The sequence below is a fragment of the Zootermopsis nevadensis genome, unplaced genomic scaffold (genome assembly GCF_977971745.1).
Source record: "Zootermopsis nevadensis isolate Lab colony 2312 unplaced genomic scaffold, Znev_1.0 Znev_ptg000023l, whole genome shotgun sequence".
NCBI classification, from domain to species: domain Eukaryota; kingdom Metazoa; phylum Arthropoda; class Insecta; order Blattodea; family Termopsidae; genus Zootermopsis; species Zootermopsis nevadensis.
This window is the reverse complement of record NW_028259155.1, coordinates 4,820,341-4,840,629: the sequence shown is the minus strand read 5'-3', so window position 1 is coordinate 4,840,629 and position 20,289 is coordinate 4,820,341. Positions and strand designations below refer to the sequence as shown.

Here is a 20,289-nt window from a genome sequence, read left to right as displayed (position 1 = left end):
AAGTTTATCAATGTGTCATTGGTCCTTGATGCCTCCATCATCATTGCCCTGATCTTCGGTTGAAGTGTTGTATTTACTTCTACCAGATGCAAGCAGTGTAGGTGATAGGTATAAAGTGACATGTTTAGTATAATTTAAGGGTAATTTTGAGTGTGTATTATTCTACAGTACTAAAGTCCTAACCATAACAGCAATCTAACCTAATATAACTTGACCCAATAGACTCTCGTAACTTGACTTTTTGTGCGAAACTCGCGGTAATGAATTTTCATGTAATATAACAAAACCTCAGAAAATAAGAAAAGCCCAAACTACAGCACTAATTTAACCAAATGGAAAGTAAATGCACAGAATGTAAGTTTGTGTTGATTTTCCTTCTACTTTCAAAGCTCCTGCAGAGATACAAAACATTATGATTCAGTTAGATTACATATTGACATACTTTACGGGGGACGGCTTTTGAGCATGAATGTAAAAAAACAAGGTTTAATTTTGGTGCATGTGAACATGCTGATAGACTGCAAGAATTCCGTTTTACTACATAGAAAATGTAAGGATAGGTTGTCGTCTCCCCTCCTTCCCCATCCGTCGAGCCATATTAAATTCACACAAAACCGATTGCAAGGATGCAGTTTTGTTCAACGTAAAATGCAAGAATACAGTTTTATCCTATGCAACGTTGGCAAAACGGAATAGACGAAATTGTATTATGGAAAGGGAATAAATAAAACAGAAGTGGTGTAGATAAAACTGATGTTGGGGCAATTATACATAGTACTCAAAGTGCATGTAGGTAAAATCGACACTACAATTTATATATTTCATTAGGTTTCTTGCGGCCGATCTCACTGAATTCGCCTCGTCATGACTTTCCATGTCCAAATATTTTGCTCTTTCCCGTTTCTTACAATAGCAAAGATTTTCAAAAAGTGCAGTGAGTTTTTTTACATATCCAAAAGATTATTTTCAGGGTGATAGGTTGTAATCCCAATATAGGTAGTCAGTCATGTTTATGCTCCTTGTATTTCGATGAGCACCTCTTTGGCTGCCAGTTTCCTTTTGACTACCCTCTATTGCTTAAGGACGTATATTTTCAAGAAACAATGTTTTAATTATTACAGTTATTAAATATATGACAGATAAATCACATCCCGACCACATAAATTTAATTCTCCTTGGTATGTACATTCAAAAATGCATTCGGTTAATGGAAGTGTGTCACTGAAGGCCATTTAAGAAACTAATCTGTGCCAAGACGATTGCCTATCCGTGCAGAAAATAAATACAACCGTTGGCTTTTGGACCACAAAAAAAGGAAGTAAATGAAAAGAAAGGCGAAAATAGCCGAAACGTTTGAGAAATTATTGACTGTAATAGTGATTATGTAAAGGTGTTTTGTAATATGCTATGATGTGATAAATTATTTGACTACTTAGTTCTTTACAAGCGAGAATGTTTGAATATTATGAAGGAATAGTGCTTCAGAACTTGATGCCAGTGTAGTTCTTATATTGCCACCACAGGTGTCGCAACAATTTTAGACGTTGAATTGAAACTTCTAAAATGGCAGAGGGTTGGACCCAAAATGTGCGATGCCGGTAAGAACATTAAGACCTGTGTCGTTATTGCTGCCTTTCCTATGATGATTTGTAGCATTTCGTTCAAAGAAACTGTTAGGTTTACTGTATCTTGGTTTGGCGGAAAGTAAAAGACGAAAGTTGATGCTGCTGCCTATAACATCCTGACCAATGGGTTTGCCATGTTCAGTGAAATGAATAAGCATTCATATTTCGAAAAGTGATTTCCGATCTTTATTCAGTACAGAGTAAGTGATTCGTTATGCAGGTGCATTAGTTATTATTTTCATATTATTGCAGTATCGTAGAGCAATGAGCTGATAAGATAGTATGCAGTGTTTGGCGGTTTTAAATTTTAGGTTACCTGTGAAGGCCAACAAAGATAAACATCATTTAAGAACAACGTTGAATTGCCTGAATGTGACTGTTTAGTATATTGAACAAGTTTTGACGAATAAAAGAGATGTACATTATTGCTCACTTTGGTAGAAGATAGTGGAGTTCAATTTACATGATCCTATAAAGTCCAAGTTATCTGCACAGTACTTAAAGAAATAAGAAAAAGTTCTTAGTCACAGACCCCCTTGAATTTAAATAAAATTCGTTGAACATGTAAACTTTGTGGATGTAAGTGGAAGTGCTAAATTTTATCTGTCTACTCGGAGAATTTTCATAACAGGCATTCAAAACTAGAACAGTTACAAGCAATGTACAGAGATAGATGGGCAGCAGGTATGAAAACAAACAGCCCTTACCTTACTAATGCTGAATTTGTAATGTTTAGTTTGTCTTTGTCTGAAGAAAGAATATCGAGTTTTATTTCTTGAAATTTATATGTGGCCTTTTCTCTTTCATTTTGTACATGAAAGCAGAATTGAGTATAGAAATAATATCTTAATGTCTGTTGTAGAGTGAGACTAGATTTATATCTTTTACCACTGCAGCCTCAGTTGGGTCTGTTGGTTCCTTGAGAAAGGATTTTATTGCTGAGTACAATCTTTGTATTCTTCTAGAAGTACAATGTTAAAATGATGGCAAAACTCAATATGATAAACACATGACAGGTTTTAAACCAGATTCCTCCTGTAAGCACATAATTATTTTATTTCACTGACCTTGAATGTACTGTAGCATCTTTGTTTTGTACATTTATGTAATTGTTAATATAAGTAGGAATCAGGCCAAAGTGAATGTAAAATATTAATAATCTAAAAGTGATGTAAGTTATTCATTGTCTCTGTAGCCTTGTGGCAAATATGTAGGGTATCAAACTTCATAATCACAAAGCTGTATCTAACAGTATTTTAGTCTGACTTGTATTTATTTATAGTTTATTTGACAATGCTATTTCAATAGCTCAGACTATATATATATATATATATATACACACAGCGTCAAATGAGAGGATGATAGTGAATATTAGATTAGAAAGGATATGGAAGGAAGTGGTCATGGCCTAACTTAAGGTACTATCCTGGCATTTGCCTGGAGTGACTGAGGAAAATAAAAGTTAGGATAGCTGATCTTTGGTCCGGGACCTTCCATATATGAAGCAGGAGTCTGACTTGTTGATGGGTAGTTATTGATAACCACACATGTAGTGCTTTATTGCTACTCTCCTGTGTGTTTGAATGGATTCGTGCTTAATTAAACATTTGGGATAACTTTACCAATGTATGTTTTATGTCAAAAAAATCTTCTCGGGCAATTAGCCGTGTCAGCTCGTTACTAGTCAGTAGTTACTATGGTAACCAGTTGACGTGGCTGATTGCCTGAGGAGATCTTATTGATTGTACTAGCCGCGAAAGTTTCAAATCCTATATGTTTTATGTATTTTGTGTGTGAAAATTTTATATTCGTAGTAAAACATAAAATTGTTAGACTAGTTATGTATTTGCCTAGTGAACATACTTGATCCAAAATTATGGATGTAGATTGGTGGTCCTGTTAGAAGAGGTTTTTGGATATATAATTGAATTCCTAAGTTAATCATTACCTTCACCAGGTACTACGCAAATGGAATGTGTCGCGAGGGAGAAGCTTGTCGTTATCTACATCAGGAACACGCCGGATCATCCTTGGGTACATCTTTAAGGACTGATCTTTCTGAGATACGTTGCCGTTTTTATCAGCGTGGTTCATGCGTGTATGGATCCCGTTGTCGCTTTGTGCATGCCGGTGAGGTCTCTGCTTCAAGTACAAACAATGTTAGTCAGAACACCAGCATGGCATCGTCGTCTACCACTCTGAAAAACTCACCCACTCATATCAACAAAAATGGGCAAGGAGCTAGGTACAGGTATATAACTTTCCATTTGATTTCAACCTTTAGAGCGTAAAAGGAGATTTCTGTCTGCAATTGCATATAACCATCCTGGAACCAAATAAATGCTGCATTATTTTATTTGTTGTCATATTCACAGATGAAAATTAATTTGAAACGTCTAAGATTTTGCTTTGGAATGATTGCATCATGTCTCAATGGCACTTTACGTCTAATAAAATATTTTAAAGCAAAAAGGGCACTGACATTCTCATACACGATTAAATATATTTTTCGAAAATAGCAAATAGTACATTTCACGTATTTTAGATATTAATATCAGTTTTTCATCTAGTGATTTTCTGATGACGTTAGTATTTGTTTTTATGCCTCGGTTTTTGTAGACAGGTTCTTAGAAATCCCACTTATTTTGTTGTTAGTTTAATTGGTATTTAATGATCAATGATCTAAGTACCATAACAATATAAAGTGGCGTGTGTTAGTCACAGAATTCCTAATTGTATAATATCACTTCAGCCTTCTTAGATCCATATTTTTTCCTGAGAATTTTGTTCTTTCTTAAAAATAAGAGACTCTTTCATACTCATACAAAACACCTGGCAAAATTATTGTTTTATATGTACTGATTCTAATCATATTCGAAAATAAGTGGGATAATAACAGTTTCGAGACAGAAAAGACATTTTCAGACTGAATAATAAGAATTTCCAGAGGTTATTCTGTTATCGTGAGAATTATTTTTGTTTGTCAGTGTTGTTCCTAGATATTTAAATGATTTATTACATGTAGTGATATAGTTCTGTTATGAATTTGTTGTGAATTTTGGTTTTGTTTTATTTTCGTGTATTTAGCTTTATTTATACAGGAAAATGCATCTTCATTGGAACCTGCATGAAGTGGAAATGTATCTTTGATGTAAAATATTTGCAATCTCAAGAATGTTGCTTAAAGAATGATCTAAAATCACTTGTAATAAGTGGAAACCAATGCAGGTTAGAAGGAAAGAACTAGCTCATGATGGAAAATGATCAGTTTTGATGTCCATATTTTGTTTTTGCACAGTTTTGTTGATAGCTGTACTTTTAGTATTTTATTCAGGCATGACAGATCTGTGCCATAGTCAACCCCAGAGTCATTTATAGCCATTAATTAGCAGATTTAAATTCTCTCGGAGGTAACGATAGTCCAGACATTTTTGCTTGTCCCAGTGTACGTATTACATTGTGACTTGCATAAATTAGGCTACTTTTTGATGAATGTTGGCCCTTTAATGCATCTAAATGACCATTAAGGATATAATCTCTTTGTACATAGAGAATCATGCAAAATGTAAATAAAAATACAGACTTATTGATTGTTAAAGCAGGTGGGACAGGGGTTAATGAAGTTTGTAAATGTGTAGGGGTTAATCTTTTGGCATTGTTTTTAGCTTTCCAGACAGGCAAAAATTACACAGATTTGGGCCTGGGGATCTTGGAAACTGTTATTTATAATTTATGATTAATTTAACAAGCTTGTCTTGCGGCATGTATATATAAGTGTTAGCTTGTTCTGCTAGTTTTTATTACAATTAATAGTAATGCAGCTACACTTATCTTTCGTAGCTCAGCAGTAGAATTTTTTGCTTGTATGTGAGGGCAGCCATATTGAACCTTAGCTAGTGCTGATATTTCTGACTGAAATCTGTGACTTTCCTCAGTCACTCTAGGCAAATATGAGGGCAGTATCTTATTCAAATAATATCATGATCCACTATCTTTCATTTTCTTACAACATTGACATGGTAATGCAGTTCACATCACTTTAAGCTGCTGTTATAACATGCACGTTGCCCGCAGACCTTCGTCGACTAACATCAGTATATTGAGATCTAAAACGTGAATCCTTCCTTCCTCTTTAGCACTACGGCCCTTGGCTTCTCTTGAGATCGATGTCCAATCTTCCCTATCCTGTGCTTTTCTTCTCCAGCCTCTTACACCCATCTGTTTAAGACCGGACTCCACGTCTTCGATCCACCGGAGTTTCGGTCTTCCTTTCTTTAATTTGCTAGGAGGTTTACTATTGATGATCATCTTACATCCTCTATCATCACTCATTCGGAGTATATGTCAAAGCCATTCTATCCTTCTTGACTTTATTACAGCTACAATATCTGAGCTTTTGAACAGCTTCTCGAGCTCGATATTCATCCTAATTCTCCATAGGCCAATTATAGTAGTGTACAACCGCACTTTAAGGTTTTGGTGGATATACCTTTTCCTGAGAACTTGGCCTAGAGCATAGTAGCATTTGTTACCCGCAGTGATTCTTGCTTTTATTTCTGTGAGTATGTCATTACAGCTTGTGATCAAGGAGCCTAGATATTTGAAAGACTCCACCCTTTCAAATTCCCTCCCAGCAATCTCTGCAACCCGAGGTTCATTGGTTCCGCTCGTCTTGTTCAGCATGTACTTGCTTTTGGTGTTGTTAATCTCTGGGCGTACTTTCTTGGCTGCAGTAATTATCTCTTCCATTGGTTCTATGAGGTACTTCATGCTTCTTCCCAGCGCCACCAAATCATCTGCGTATGCGAGTATCTGACAGGTTCTATTAAAGATGTGTCCTCCAGGGTTTGTTTTGATTGCTCTAATGATCTTTTCTAGACAAATGTTAAATAGCTGTGTAGACAGAGGGCCACCCTGTCGTAAGCCGGCCACTGTTTCAAAGCTGTCAGAGACCCTACCTTGTATTTTCACCTTATTGCAAGTATTTGTCAGGGTCATTTTCACCAATCTTACTAACTTCGCAGGAAATCCAAATTCTCTCATTATTTCTATTAGTTGATTTCTATCTATTCTATCGTAGGCCTGTTTGAAGTCGATATATAGTTTGAAACGTGAATCAGTAGAAATAAATAATAAATATGTTCATTAGGTACTTGTGGGTTATCGGGACACATCACTTTAAAAGTAGGTTAGGTTAGGTTAGGTTAGGTTAATGTGTGTGGATAAATGACATATACTTGAAAGTTATTATATTTTATTTCAATAAATGACAACTAACCTAACCTAACCTAACCTATTTTTAAAGCGATGTGTCTCGATAACCCACAAGTACCGTTCATTAATATCTATGTCAAAAGTTAGTTTACTTTGTTTGCCTATCGTTTTATTTACATTTCTCTTGATAGTCAGAAAACGTCAGTTTTGAAGAAACAAGGAATCAGTTCTGACAGTGGGATTTGGGAAGACTCAGATGAGAATTGGGTAAATGCACCAGAATTTGTCCCTGCAGGAAAAGATAACATTCTAAAAACAGCAGAACATGGTGAGTAGAATTCTAATTAGTCAGTCTTAATTAACCTTTGAAGTATTCAGTTTAAATAGCCATTGTACCACTTGCTTGACAGATTTAATTCTGGGTATTTAAAATTGAAAGATGTATTTAAGAAAATGCTGTATATATATTTTATAACCACTGACTCTAAAATTATAAATTAAGGAGTATCCACATGGAGAAATTTAATATAGAAAAAGTGTTTACTTTCCAAAAAGAAAATATATCCATTCAAAGAAATGGTATAATTTCTTTCTGAAAGTAAAATATGTATTATTCTTATTACATGAGAAGCAAAAAACATGAATTTGTACATCAAAGAGGATATCAGGTAGGCTGTAAAGGATTTTTAAGTTGTTTTATGTGGTAATCCTTAAAAATATGACTGCACACTTATGCTCGCACACCTGAACAGAGTTTGTGTAAAGCCTCGGAAGGGTGGCTTTGACGGTGGAATTTTGTGAGAATTTATTGAGGACAATTTCAGTTATGTGCATACGTACCGACAGAGAAACACTGTTGTCAGTATCAACAAACAGAAAGTACATGGTAGGTTTTCACAGCAGTGAGTCTGAAGATGGCTGTCTTCTGGGTTGTGCTGTGAAGTCTGGTGGAAGCTTACTGACGTTTCAGAGGTCCTTCCTGCCTCCATCATCAGGGTAATGAGTAGGCCGAGCAGCTTTTTCATTGCCCTGATGATGGAAACGGCAAGGACCCCTTAAACGTCAGTAAACTTCTACCACACTTGATGGCATAACCCAGAAGAAAGCCATTTTCAACTAAAGTACATGTTTATTTCAGTGAGGAGACAATTTGTAGTTGTATTAGTTGTAAGCTTTGTGCAACAAAAATGCTTAAAATATTCTGTGTGGCTGGCATTGTAATTGTGACAATTCTTAATTTTCTTGCTTTTATTTATATATGGCTTTTCTGTGCCTTCCAATAATTACAATTATTTGTGCGAATTTGTATCGAGCAAAGACACCGACATGTATGCCCGATTCTAAGGAAAAACATCAAATTTCAGTTCACACAACAAATTACAATAAATAACTTTTTCCCTTTGGCGCATTATTTGTTTCATGTCATTAATTATTGTTCTGACATGTTTTTGTAAGTGGTGTGTTGTGTGTTTGTAGTGCATCTTAAGTCTTATGCTGAAGTATTGAATCCAGTGGCTGGCAAAAGGGTTTCATCACCTCAACCAAATTTATCCTCATCAAGTAATAAGAAAAAGCTTTGCCCCTTTAAAGAGGCGGGGGAGTGCAAATTCGGTAGCCAGTGTGTATATGTACATGGCGATACGTGCGATCTTTGTGGTCATGCCTCATTACATCCGCAAGACAAAGAGCAGCGAAAGAAACACATCAATGTGAGTAGTTGCTTTGCTATATGGTAATGACATCCTTATTTTGCAGGTTATATCATAGTGTGTTATTAGATTTAACATTCCATCTTGTATATTTCCAAATGGCATGGTGTGTCCTCATGTTCTTGATGGAGAAGGCCCCAAGGTATAGAGATAGCTGCAAATTATGGAATAAGCAGTTGCAGACAGTGAGCAAGGGGTCGTCCTCTATCTACAGGGTTGAACAGGGTGTTTACGACTTGTTACTGTTAAAAAAACAGCATGTTACAAAATGTTACACAGGGCCTCGGATTCGGATGGATTCTTTAGAAAGGCGTCAGCAATAGGAAATTGATGAAGCTTTTGCGGCGACCGAAGTTGATGAAATACTCTCGGGCTTCAAGCCGCTTCAGGTAGCTGAACGGTGAACAAACCAAATCTTCTGCCGTTTCGAGAATCATCTCTGTTTTCATCGTCAGGGTTGCTGGGTAACCATTCTGTTCCTTTGTTGTGTGCTAGTTGATGTACAGTATGTTGATTCTGATTGCCAGACTTTGATGTAGTACTTGAGAGCTATTGGATTTGGTGTTTCAGGAGTGCATCAAACAACATGAACAAGCAATGGAGTTGTCCTTCGCAGTGGCACGATCCAAAGACAAAACATGTGGGGTTTGCTTTGAAGTGGTGATGGAGAAATCTCCGCGTGAGCAGCGTTTTGGCATTTTGCCAAATTGCAACCACTGCTTTTGTCTCACTTGTATTCGAAAATGGCGACAGGCGAAACAATTTGAGAACAAAATAATCAGGTTTGGCATTTTAATATCTGCTGTTCTTGTTTATTTTTTATTGTAGTTTTACACAAATATCGTGTAAACATTAATTCTATAAATTGGCTATCAGAGCGTGATACAATAAAACTTACATTTTTCAATTTCTGAAACGATGAATTAGTTACCATGTAATGAGCATAATTTCAACATTGATGTGTGAATGCATTACGGTTGGTGGTATTATTATGGTGTGTAATTTGTTACGTGGGTCTGCTGCATGCATTGTACCGGGTCTCCAATTTATGAGGTTACGGTCGTGCTTACATTGCGTTATCGGCCGGTGCTGTTGACGTAGGCGGGACTTGTACGCGTGAGTCACGGGAGAGTTAGTTTCGGTGCCGCTAGTAACAGCGAACTACGAATATTTCTCGTCACTAATACATGTTATTACATTAACTGTTTTTACCTTAAATCACAAAAGATGTTCAAAGTGACTTCCTTGTGCTTGCAGGCAAGTTTCACATCTCGTTAACATGTTTCGAAATACTCGACGAAGCTCTTCTTGGGAAATTGCCGAATAGTTTCTTTTTGTGATTTAAGGTAAAAACAATTAATGTAATAACATGTATTAGTGACGAGAAATATTTGTAGTTCGCTGTTACTAGCGGCACCGAAACTGACTCGCTCGTGACTCACGCGTACAAGTCCCGCCTACGTCAACAGCACCGGCCGATAACGCAATGTAAGCACGACCGTAACCTCATAAATTGGAGACCCGGTAGTTGTTCTGTTTTATTTGCACATTTGATAAAGCATGGTGGTAACACAAGGGAAAAAAATCCTTAAATGAAACACTGCACGATAATTACAGACATGTGGGATGTCTTGATTTCTTGGTGAAACAACTCGGATTATTTGCTATCAACAGCGAATATGATGGTCTAAAAATGTCATGTCATTGAAAAAGAGCAAATTAATGTGGAAATATTGGATTACCAAATACATTTCCATTCATAGTGTGTGACAAATAGTTTTAACTTTCGTCATGATACTGTACGTTTCTAGTTTCTGGGAATTTTTTGTTGTAAAATGTTCATACAGTGATTAATATACCTACAATATTTGCTGAGCGTTCCAATAATGAGTCGAGGTGAAGGACGGTAATAAGCTTATGTTCAGAGTCCGAAGGTTTCTGGTCATGATGTATACAAAATGTAAAATTGTTCTTCTCGACTTTGTCCATCTAAGTTATAAAACAGTGTGTCAGAAGGTGGATTCTGTGTCTGTCTTCAGGTGGAAAAGTTAGGGAAGAGGACAGAAGGCCTATGTGATGGGCTGTCTGTACCCCCAGGTCTGACGCTAGCTCAACCAGGGGTCCCAAGCTCTTGGCTCACATTTCCTATCTGAAAACGGTAGCAGAATTCAGCTTCCGGAACACTGTAGTTTTATAATTTAGATGGAGAAAGTCCAAAAGAACAAATTTGCATTTTACTAAAATTATGATTTTGCATTTTATGCATTTTAGACTCTTGTGCACTTTACACCTTTTCTGCGCTAGTCCCCAGTAGAGTATAAATATGGTGTAAATATATCGACAAAATCTTCATATAGATGTTAATTCCAGGGCATGTCCAGAGTGTCGAGTGACTTCAGATTTTGTTTGCCCCAGCATGTATTGGGTTGACACAAAGGAGGAGAAAGAGAAATTGATCAAGGACTACAAAGGTGCTCTCAGGTAAATATATTGGTTTTGTAGTGGTGTCGTCAGAATCCTTGCATAAATGATAGAGCCATTTAGGTACGTTGACAAGGGTTCAGGTTTCAAACTGTTTCTGGAAGAAAATTCTTAGGAAGAAAATGTGACAGTTTTTTTGAGTTTTGACATCAGAACTGTTTCTTCTGCAGTTTGTGTGGCATTACTTTGCACATTTGAAGTAAAGTACTAGGCATGACATAGGTGGTATCCTGCCTAGCTTTCATAATGGTAATTTACGGTATAGAAAATAATGATCCCTCCCATTCATTGCCATATATTAACAGTGACTAGGTTGCATTGGCTGTCACCGTCGGTGGACGAGTGGTTACTGTGCTTGCCTCTTGTCCCAAGGTTCGTGGGTTAAGACCTGGCCGAGGTCGATGGATTTTTAAGGGTGATAAGAATCCGTAGCACAACTTACGACTCTTTGGAGGGGAAGTAAATCTGGCATTCCTATGTTGTAGATTTATGGGATGTTTAAGAACCTTACGAGCATGAATGAGATGTTTCATAAACAAAATTCAGCGGTCATATCTCACCCAAGTCCACTGATTCACTACTAGATGGCTCTGGCAGTCAACTCTGGGTTGAGTAGATATTGTGCGGAGGCAGTGGGCTTTTCACTCACTATACACAAAAGCACACTTTGAAGACGTAAGACACCTTCAAAAGGAGGTAGCCAAGACCCACAGGAAGAAGAAAAAGTTTGCACTGACTGTGGCAATATGAAATTTGAAGATTTTGCATGCCTAATATGTTATGCATTCTCTGAACTGAGAGGTTAAAGATTTTTCTCATACATACATAACTATGAGTACTAACAGTTGGCCAATTATTTGTCCCTGTTTACATAAGCCTTTTGGGGGACTTGGAATTTTCCCAGAATGACTTTTGGTGTACAGCTAAAAACCCACCGCTACTGTCAGTCCTGCCGATTATTTTAATTGTTTTTAAGGAATACATGGATACATGTGGAATTTGTGTGGCTTTTATGCATGTTTCAAGTCCTTCAGAAAGTACTTTTCTAGATATTTTTCTTTTATAGTTCCCACTTTGGCCACCAGATCAGGGCATCTCAATATTGACCTCATGACTTTCCTCATCTGTCTTATTGTTATCACCATATATGGGGTTATGGGGTATTCAAAAGTACAATTTTAAGGTTGCGCAGAATAGCCCAACCTACACATAAAACTTCATCCAGATGTGTCGATTCAAGTTGAATCGACTGGACAAATGGATGGACGGACAGACAGACAAAGGAACACGACCAGACAATAATGCATTCTCCCATGTACTTTGTGTAAGGAACACATAATAAATATGGTAGTGACTTGTACAGTGAAACCTCGATGTATCGTTTTTGACGGGAGAGAAATAACAATGAATACGGGAAAACGACAGTTGCGGGAAAGCAGTTCGGTTAACGGTAGAATGGAGAAAATGTAACATGGGAATTGTCAGGGACCGAACAAAACAGACGATGCATCAGGAAAAACTATAGTTCGGGGAGCGATGGATTGAGGTTTCACTGTAGTTTGGATGCTTATTCTGTTAGAATGGCAGTTGATAAGAAGTTTGCATTGTTCTTTACAGTGTGAAGGACTGCAAATATTTCAAGTCAGGGCGAGGGAAGTGCCCCTTTGGAAACAAGTGCTTTTATTTGCATGCTTACCCTGATGGAACAAAGGCAGATGTGGGGCCACCAGTTCGTCAGCGACGGCACAGCGCTGATATTGATGTTCTGCAGGTGAGTTCTCTTTGTTGCAGGCCGAGGAACTTAACTGTAAGAATTGCTGACTTAACAAGAACCATGATTTGTGTGAGCGTTTGTGTGCTCGCTCATGAAAATGGAACATTTCATTTCAGTTGCAGTAAATTTGGAATATATAAACTTGACAGTTTTCTGGTAGAAATTGACCCAACTTTTTAGAGGTACTTACTGACATCTTTGAAGATATAGTCTGAAATTTACTATTAAAGCAGGAAATTATGGGAAAAGTTTTAAGTAACTTTGGTGGCCCTTGGCTAGTCTAAAAAATATGGAGATTTGCACAATAGTTCTACACTCTTGTTATGCATCCAAAACTCTTTTTGATTTTGAAATATAATCGCAGAGAAGGCTTATGAGTAATTTCCATTAGCATGAAAAGTCCAAGCAAAGTGTAAACATCCTGAGCTGTTGGTTTCCGAGAATGAACTATCTTCCTTCACACGAACATTTCTTGGAACAAATGGTGACTGAGACTTAGCCTGGACTTGAACAGAAGCATTCACTTGTTAAGAAGTTGTAAAATATGTTTGTAACGGAAGCACGAGCAAAGGCATATATTATCAGTAGTATTCCTGTATATTTGATTACTTTTATCAATCATACAATTTTGAAAATCCTTTCTTGTTTCACGTCAAAATGTTGTTTTGTATGGCGTAAACGCAAACAAATATCAGTCGTGAAAAGGTACACCGTCAAAGGTAATTTATTCCATTCGTTGACGACATGTCAAATTGCTTTCATTGGTGATTAAAACTGCTGGAAAAATTTGTCATGCCCCGACTCAATCTATAATGTTACTGTGGAAGTATTATATGCGTTATTTCTTTTTAATTTCAGCAAGTAATTCTCTGGGACTTTTTGGATGAAAGGGAAAACCGCTGGCTCTATGGCATTGACGAACTTGATGATCTAGTGGCCTTCTTCTCTGATTCAGATGATTCAGATTGGTCAGATTATGAACTGTTCTTTGACTAAGTCCCATCTGACCGAACAGCTGTCGAGGACCTCAAAATCTCCTTTACCAACTGCCAACTGTGAAGGGATAGGATTGAAATTTGTAATATAGACTCATTATAGAAGTACTTGTACTTTGGCAAGGTAAGGAGCCCGCAGAATTATTTGAATTAAATCCATCAAAAATAGTGTATGTACCATTATAATGAATTGGAAAAAAAAATGTGTTGTTTGTTCTTTGTAGGTAGAAATTCTTGTGCTGGGTAATACTGAATGCCTCATGTTAAATAATTTTACTTCAAAGTTTAATATGGGGAGGGGCAACGAGCCCCACTATTAATAGCTTGCTTTAAATGTATGTTAAATAACCGGTGAATGTTTCACTTCGTACCGAGTGCTTTTTTCTTAGAAGCAGATAGGCCAGCCGAAATTTGATTTCAATTTGGAAGCACTCATATTTGCCACTATTAAAGGGGGAACTAACACCCGTCATTGGTAAAACCAATGAATTTTATTTGAAACGTGGTAGAATAATATAAGTAAAAATTGAATTAAGATTTTATTTTTTGTATGTATGTTGGTTTTTTTTAATGAGTTACGGATAAACTTCGCCCCTCTCCATATGTTACCTGTTTGAATTTTGCACTTATTGAATTTACATATTTTTGAATAAGTTCAGAATTGCTTGTGTACATTTGAAGATAAGTGAACAAATGTAAATTTCCTGTATGGCTTTTATTTACATTATGTTTTTCTGTGGATGAAATCATTTATTCTCAGTACTGTATGAATTTAGAGATTCAAATTGCACCAGTTGTTTAAGCATGTGCAGTTTTAAGAAATATGTAATTGAGTAGCATATGAGAATTATTGATAGCTTATATTACTAAAAGTCAGTGGGAAATTATTGACCCTTTATAAGTAGAAATTGTTCTAATTTGAGGGGTTGGTTAGAGGGAAAATTTTTGATTCAGATATAATATGCACAGTGGAACTTTACTGGAGGAAAGTACAATAATTCAGGGCTATTCAGAGGCCCCAGTCATGAGCTTAGTTCAGGCGTTTCTTGGAAACGGGGATTTTAAGAGCAGTTATTTTAATACCCATTACCAGTATGTATAAAACAACACACTTAACAAATAAATGAAATGATTAGTATTAACATTTATTATTTCACATTAGTACTTACAGAGAAATGTGAATTCATTACATGGTATGCAACAGATATAGTGCGTTGTGTTTAGTGGGCAGTGCTTGGAAGATGAATTTGATCACTTAATGGTAAAAATTGCACATATTCACTGCACAAGGCAGATGTACAAACAGAATTGTATTTGGGCCAGGAGAGAAGCATGAACAATTTCTTGCATGGATGAACATGATCTGGGAAGAAGACGGTTGTCGTGTGGATTGCACCGTGCGGTCTGGCAGAAGTTTACTGTTTCAGAAGCGCTTGCTATCTCTGAAGTGACTGTTAACTTCTGCCAGACTACGTGGTGCAACAACCCAGAAGACGGCCATCTTCAGACTCATCGCCGTGAAAACTTCTTACTAATACAGGAAATTGCCACAGGGATCAGTAGTCTACATATATAAAATTTAGACCAAATAATTTTTTAAATGTAATGTGGCTTTGAAGACTAATCTTTGAAACATGTTCCTACAGTATACTATAATTACCCAGTTTGGAGATGCACCTTTTTCATTGTATGCAAACTTGAGCATTTCTTTCTAGCACAGTTTCTTAGAATTTCTTTGTCACGCGAGTAGTGCTGGCACTAGCGCAAGGACTGATTTTGGTCGTGTGAGATGGACCCATCCGAAGCGCGCGCTAGAGGGGTGTCAGCTTCAGTTGGTTTGTAGCTCTAGCTGTGTTAGTTCGGTGCGTCACCGCAGCTGAGGCTGTGCGACCCCCACTACTACTGAGCTCCCCTTTCTCGGCTTACACATCGCGCATTTAGGTGCCACGACTACTCGCGCGACCCTTTGCTATTTTCCATTGAAGTTCGTGGCCAAGACGTTTTTGGGGAATTCTCTCGACAAAATGAGGGGAGTTTCTCCCTATTTATTTTGTCTCATAATGTTGTTTGCAGAGTTTTTAGGTATGAAACTTTGCACCTTTAGCCTTAAATTTAACTATGAAAATTCCATTAACTATCATATCATTCCACATAAAAGATCCTTTAGATGTGTTTAATAATATATTATATATTTGGCAAAATTTCAAGGCTGTCACAAATTAATACATACATATATTTCATCGTTGAGTAACAAAAAGAAGATAAAAATTTACAGAAGACTTTTCGTTCTTAAGCCGGCCATTCACGATCGCTCCATTCGTCCAAATGGCGCGGTGTCGCTCCAAAATTGTACTGTGAATGCGGAAACTCAAGTCCATTGGCGTGGCGCGGTGGGTTCGTCTGGATATTCTGTCGAGCCATAATCCATCCGATCGCTCCATCACTCCATCGCGCCATCGTATCGTGAGTGGCGGAAACGTGGTCCATTCTCATGGCAGTCTGCCACGAGTCAAGTCGAAAGTTGCATAATGTCGGGGCGTGATTTCGTTATTGATGTTATTGATAAATATAGAGAGTTGCCATGTATTTTACAAATAAGTTAAAATATATTATGAGACATGTTTCGCCTCTTAAGTGGCATCATCAGTCATGTGATTCACGAACTAATTGAAACTAATTAAATGTAAAAAAATAATTACATTTAGAAACTAATTAAATTTTAACAAATATAGTAATAATCCTGACCTTACCTTAAGGTTTCCTTTCAAACACTGCAGTATTGTCCTGCAAGTCTCGGGGATAATTACTCCTAAACGTTGTGGAGAAGTAGCTGTCACATACTTCAGTTCTTCATAGTTCATGCCTGAAGCCAAAAATCTCAAAGTCGCTGACAATCTTTCATGAGGACTGATGCATTGTCTCATATTCGTGTCCTGTTTTTGTATCACAGGCGTGACTAGCCCCAATAAGCGGAAATAAGCACACTCATCCATTCGTAAATAGTTTCTCCAGTCTGACAGCTCCAAACTCAGTTCACTAATTAAATTGACGTGACTTAAATTGCTTCTGTTTAAGAGCCATTGCTTTGACCACTTTCGTTTTGGTTTCCTCCTTTTAATATACAGGCATACTGCCGTAGCTAGTAACAATTCTTCGTCCATCGCAAACACCACGCACTTCACAGAGTGACAACAAACCGCGACTGGCGTGACGCGACCGTGAATGTAGTACCTCTTTGGACGTCATCCATTCGGATGTCATCCATCTGGAGCGATCGTGAATGGCCGGCTTTACTTCCAAAATGATATCATGTCTAGTAGCATTTTTATAATTATAGCTCAGATTGAAATTATATTATTAGCTGGGGTAGCTTAGTCATTGTAGTGACTGACTATGGACTGATGCTCGATCCCCGACGGGAAGAGGATTTTTCCTGTAGTCTCTGCATCCAAACCAGCTCTGGGGCCCATCCAGCCTCCTATCCAATGAGTACCAGGGTCCTTTCACGGGGAATAAAGCGCAGACAGGGCGTGACGATCAATCACCCCCCCCATCTAGTGCTGAGGTCAAGAATGAGTAGGAGCTATATCGCCTCTTCCCCCCCAAGTGCCTACATGGCGTGTAGCAGGATAGCTTCTCTTTTATCCATCTTAAATTTTAAAACAAAAATACTGGCTTTATACAAGTATCTAATGTGTTGTTAGGTCTTCATATGTCATTGCCGTATCGTACTAAGTCACAGAAGCAATGACGTAGACATTTAATTCTATCTAGGTAATGGCATGCTGGTATTTAGTTTTCCGCCCTTTGCTTCTGTCGTGTGAAAACATTGGGTTTAGAAGTGGTTTGGTCTATGATCTGATATTGGAACCGCCAGCAACACAGCAATCAAATTGTGTAAATAACAAGTTACTTTTATTGTAAATTATTTGTCAGTAGAGCAAATTCTTTGTTCTTTTTCACAAATTTGTCACAGTTTTCCTATTCTAGACATGAGAAATCGGGAAGGAACTGTAAGAAAATTTTTACAATTTTCGTAATTGTTATTCCTTTGTCGGAATAGTTCTTTTCTCAGGAAGCATGATAAAATGAAGTTGTGAAATACTTATTGTATTTTAAAAAGAGTTAATAACTGCTGTAAAATTTGGCAAGTTCTCTCAAAAAATTAAAAATAAATGGAAAGGAAAATAATGTACATTATATAAGAAAAGTGACTGGCTGATAAACACGGACAGGCAACAGATGTGGTTAAATCTTTAGCTACTCAGATTGTTGGCCATAGTGAATATTGAATTATCATGCCAGTTTTTGTAACTAGAATGCAATGAAATTAAAAAGTACAAATGGTGTATTAATTTACGCTTAAAACTGTACAGAGCCGGAATGTTTTATAATGTTTATAAGTATTAACACCAGAATAAGTATTGGGAGAGGGTGATGTGCTGTGTTTACACCACAGAAGTTACATTTTTATATTCCGAAATGCTTTTAAAGTAAAAGTTTTTAACATTGAAGATTGTAACGGTGTGGTAATGGATCTGATTATGTAACGATCCAGATAGAAGTTTTTATTTTAGACACAAGGTATTAACTTATATGTAGTGAGTGAAAAGGGTGCATCTTATGATCAGATGTTTGTATGAGGATAGTAGTTGAAGAATTGATAAACCATTTTTTTTTTTTTTTGGCAGTAATGTTAAAAGTGCATAGTTTAATAAATATAACAAGTATCAGTGTGCATTCAGTATGATAAAGCATAACATATAGAACAGTGTTGAACCTTTATTTAAATTACACATTTGAGCAATTAAAATATGTAAGATTTAAAACTTTCGTGGTGCATGAGTGTCATAAAATCCTCTTGGGCGATCAGAAATGGATTGTGGTCTTTTGGTTTGTGATGCCGCGTAATTTTGTAGGTTGTTACCACTGTTCTTCCTGAACATTATTTACAATTTGGCATTAAAACCCTTAAAACCATTTGTAATATTTCATAAGATTATCGGTTAGTATAAAGTGAAGATTTCGCGGCGACTGAAGTTATTCACCATTCAGCCACCTGACGCAGCTTGTAACCCTAGAGTATTTTATCGATATCTGTTAGTCTTTGAAGTTCTGATGGTTTGGTATTCTCATTCTTGCCCATGCACTTCATATCGTGTTTCAATATTCTGTTCACTTGTCTTAATGATTCATATTTTTTTCAAATTTAGTGAGTTTTTGCTGTTTCATTTTAGTTAAAAAATCTTTAATAGTTTATTTTGAAGACATTACATTGGAAGTGGGATCTTCGATGTAATCATAGGTATCTCAGTGAATCTGTTTTACTGCGTTCAATATTATGAGTGTTAGATTTCCAGTCATTTCAGTTGGAATCTTTTGACTATTACTTTAGTATGTTCAGAAAATGTTTTGCTTTGTTGTACGGAAGTAACTTAGAATCAAATTACATGCTTTTTGTGGCAGCTATATGCTTGTCTCAAGCATATTTCTGTTATTTTTTCCCCATGAAATTTGATTTTAATATACGTGCTGGATAATAGGATAATTGGAAAAGATGTGATACACGCTAGGATTACCAGTTATATTTACAGTTGATATTAGTACATTTTTGAAACTAACGTGTTTTAATCCTCAACTGGTAGGGTGGGATCAGAATGATCCCAGTGAAATAAACTTAATAAATGTAACCTTTATAATGCACAGTACATATTCTAACTTAGAATTTTACCGAAAAGCCTTATTATTATTATCGTCATTATTGATGCAAATCACCAAGATCTAAGCCTTACTATATGCTGTGTTTTTACTGAAAACCTGTTTATTGGGATGTGTTCCTTACCACAGTATATACATGGGCATTCACCATAGTGTATTTTTTTTTTCATATGCCAAAATGATTATTTTTATGTCTGTTCAGCTTTTTGGGCATGTACAATTTTAAGTGACACTACCTCTGAAGTCTTATATCAATTCATCAACTGTTAGCTGTTCAGATGGAATGTAGTTTGCCTGACAGTTTAAAAATGAACTTATAAAAAATCTCAAACACTGCTGCGAGATTATTGCTTTCTTATTTCCCTGTCTTCAAATCTTAGGTGTATCGCTACGACATTAGCCCCATCAGAGTAAATGTTGACTTTAAGATATCCCTGTTTGTACCATCGCATGGCTTCGGCCACACCCCTGCCGCGTACTAAGTACGCGTTCCTGCACAATCTGTGTGTCGTTTGAAGGATAATACTTTGTAGCTCCATGTAGCCCGTGGTGATGAGTTATTATGTCTGAAGCCTTGAATAATAAGGCATGTACTCCACTTTGATCAACCACTTCCATACTGTATTCTTCCTCCTTGTTCACTCTGAATGACTAATTATTCTTTAGTGTTCTTTCCATGTTCAGTGCTCATTTCCCTCTACACACATTACAAGGGCTTCTTCATTACTGTATCTACTCGTGACATACGAGGAAATTAATGTAAATGGAACAAC

At 36.8% G+C, this 20,289-nt stretch overlaps 1 protein-coding gene across 4 annotated transcripts; it reads left to right on the top strand.

Annotated features, from left to right (window-relative positions):
• The first annotated feature begins 1,279 nt into the window (after nt 1–1,279).
• LOC110831129 (putative E3 ubiquitin-protein ligase makorin-1) lies at nt 1,280–19,851 on the top strand. 4 transcript variants are annotated; one of them, XM_022066772.2, is made up of 8 exons: nt 1,282–1,598; nt 3,583–3,870; nt 7,031–7,167; nt 8,316–8,548; nt 9,119–9,330; nt 10,919–11,029; nt 12,647–12,800; nt 13,662–19,851. In XM_022066772.2, the coding sequence occupies exons 1-8, from the start codon at nt 1,564–1,566 to the stop codon at nt 13,797–13,799; spliced, it is 1,308 nt and encodes a 435-aa protein (XP_021922464.1). In that variant the 5' UTR covers nt 1,282–1,563; the 3' UTR covers nt 13,800–19,851. The 4 variants fall into 4 exon arrangements, with proteins under 4 accessions (XP_021922467.1, XP_021922464.1, XP_021922463.1 ...); XM_022066771.2 differs by having other exon boundaries at nt 1,283–1,598; nt 3,583–3,876; XM_022066773.2 differs by lacking the exon at nt 1,282–1,598 and adding an exon at nt 1,659–1,825 and having other exon boundaries at nt 3,583–3,876.
• Nucleotides 19,852–20,289: the final 438 nt, after the last annotated feature.

Coding starts and splice junctions, on each gene's coding strand:
- LOC110831129 (XM_022066771.2), top strand. CDS start 1,564: ATGGCAGAGGGTTGGACCCAAAATGTGCGATGCCG. Junction 3,877..7,030: donor GGGCAAGGAGCTAGGTACAG/GTATATAACTTT, acceptor TTCTCTTGATAG/TCAGAAAACGTCAGTTTTGA. Junction 9,331..10,918: donor TTTGAGAACAAAATAATCAG/GTTTGGCATTTT, acceptor TGTTAATTCCAG/GGCATGTCCAGAGTGTCGAG.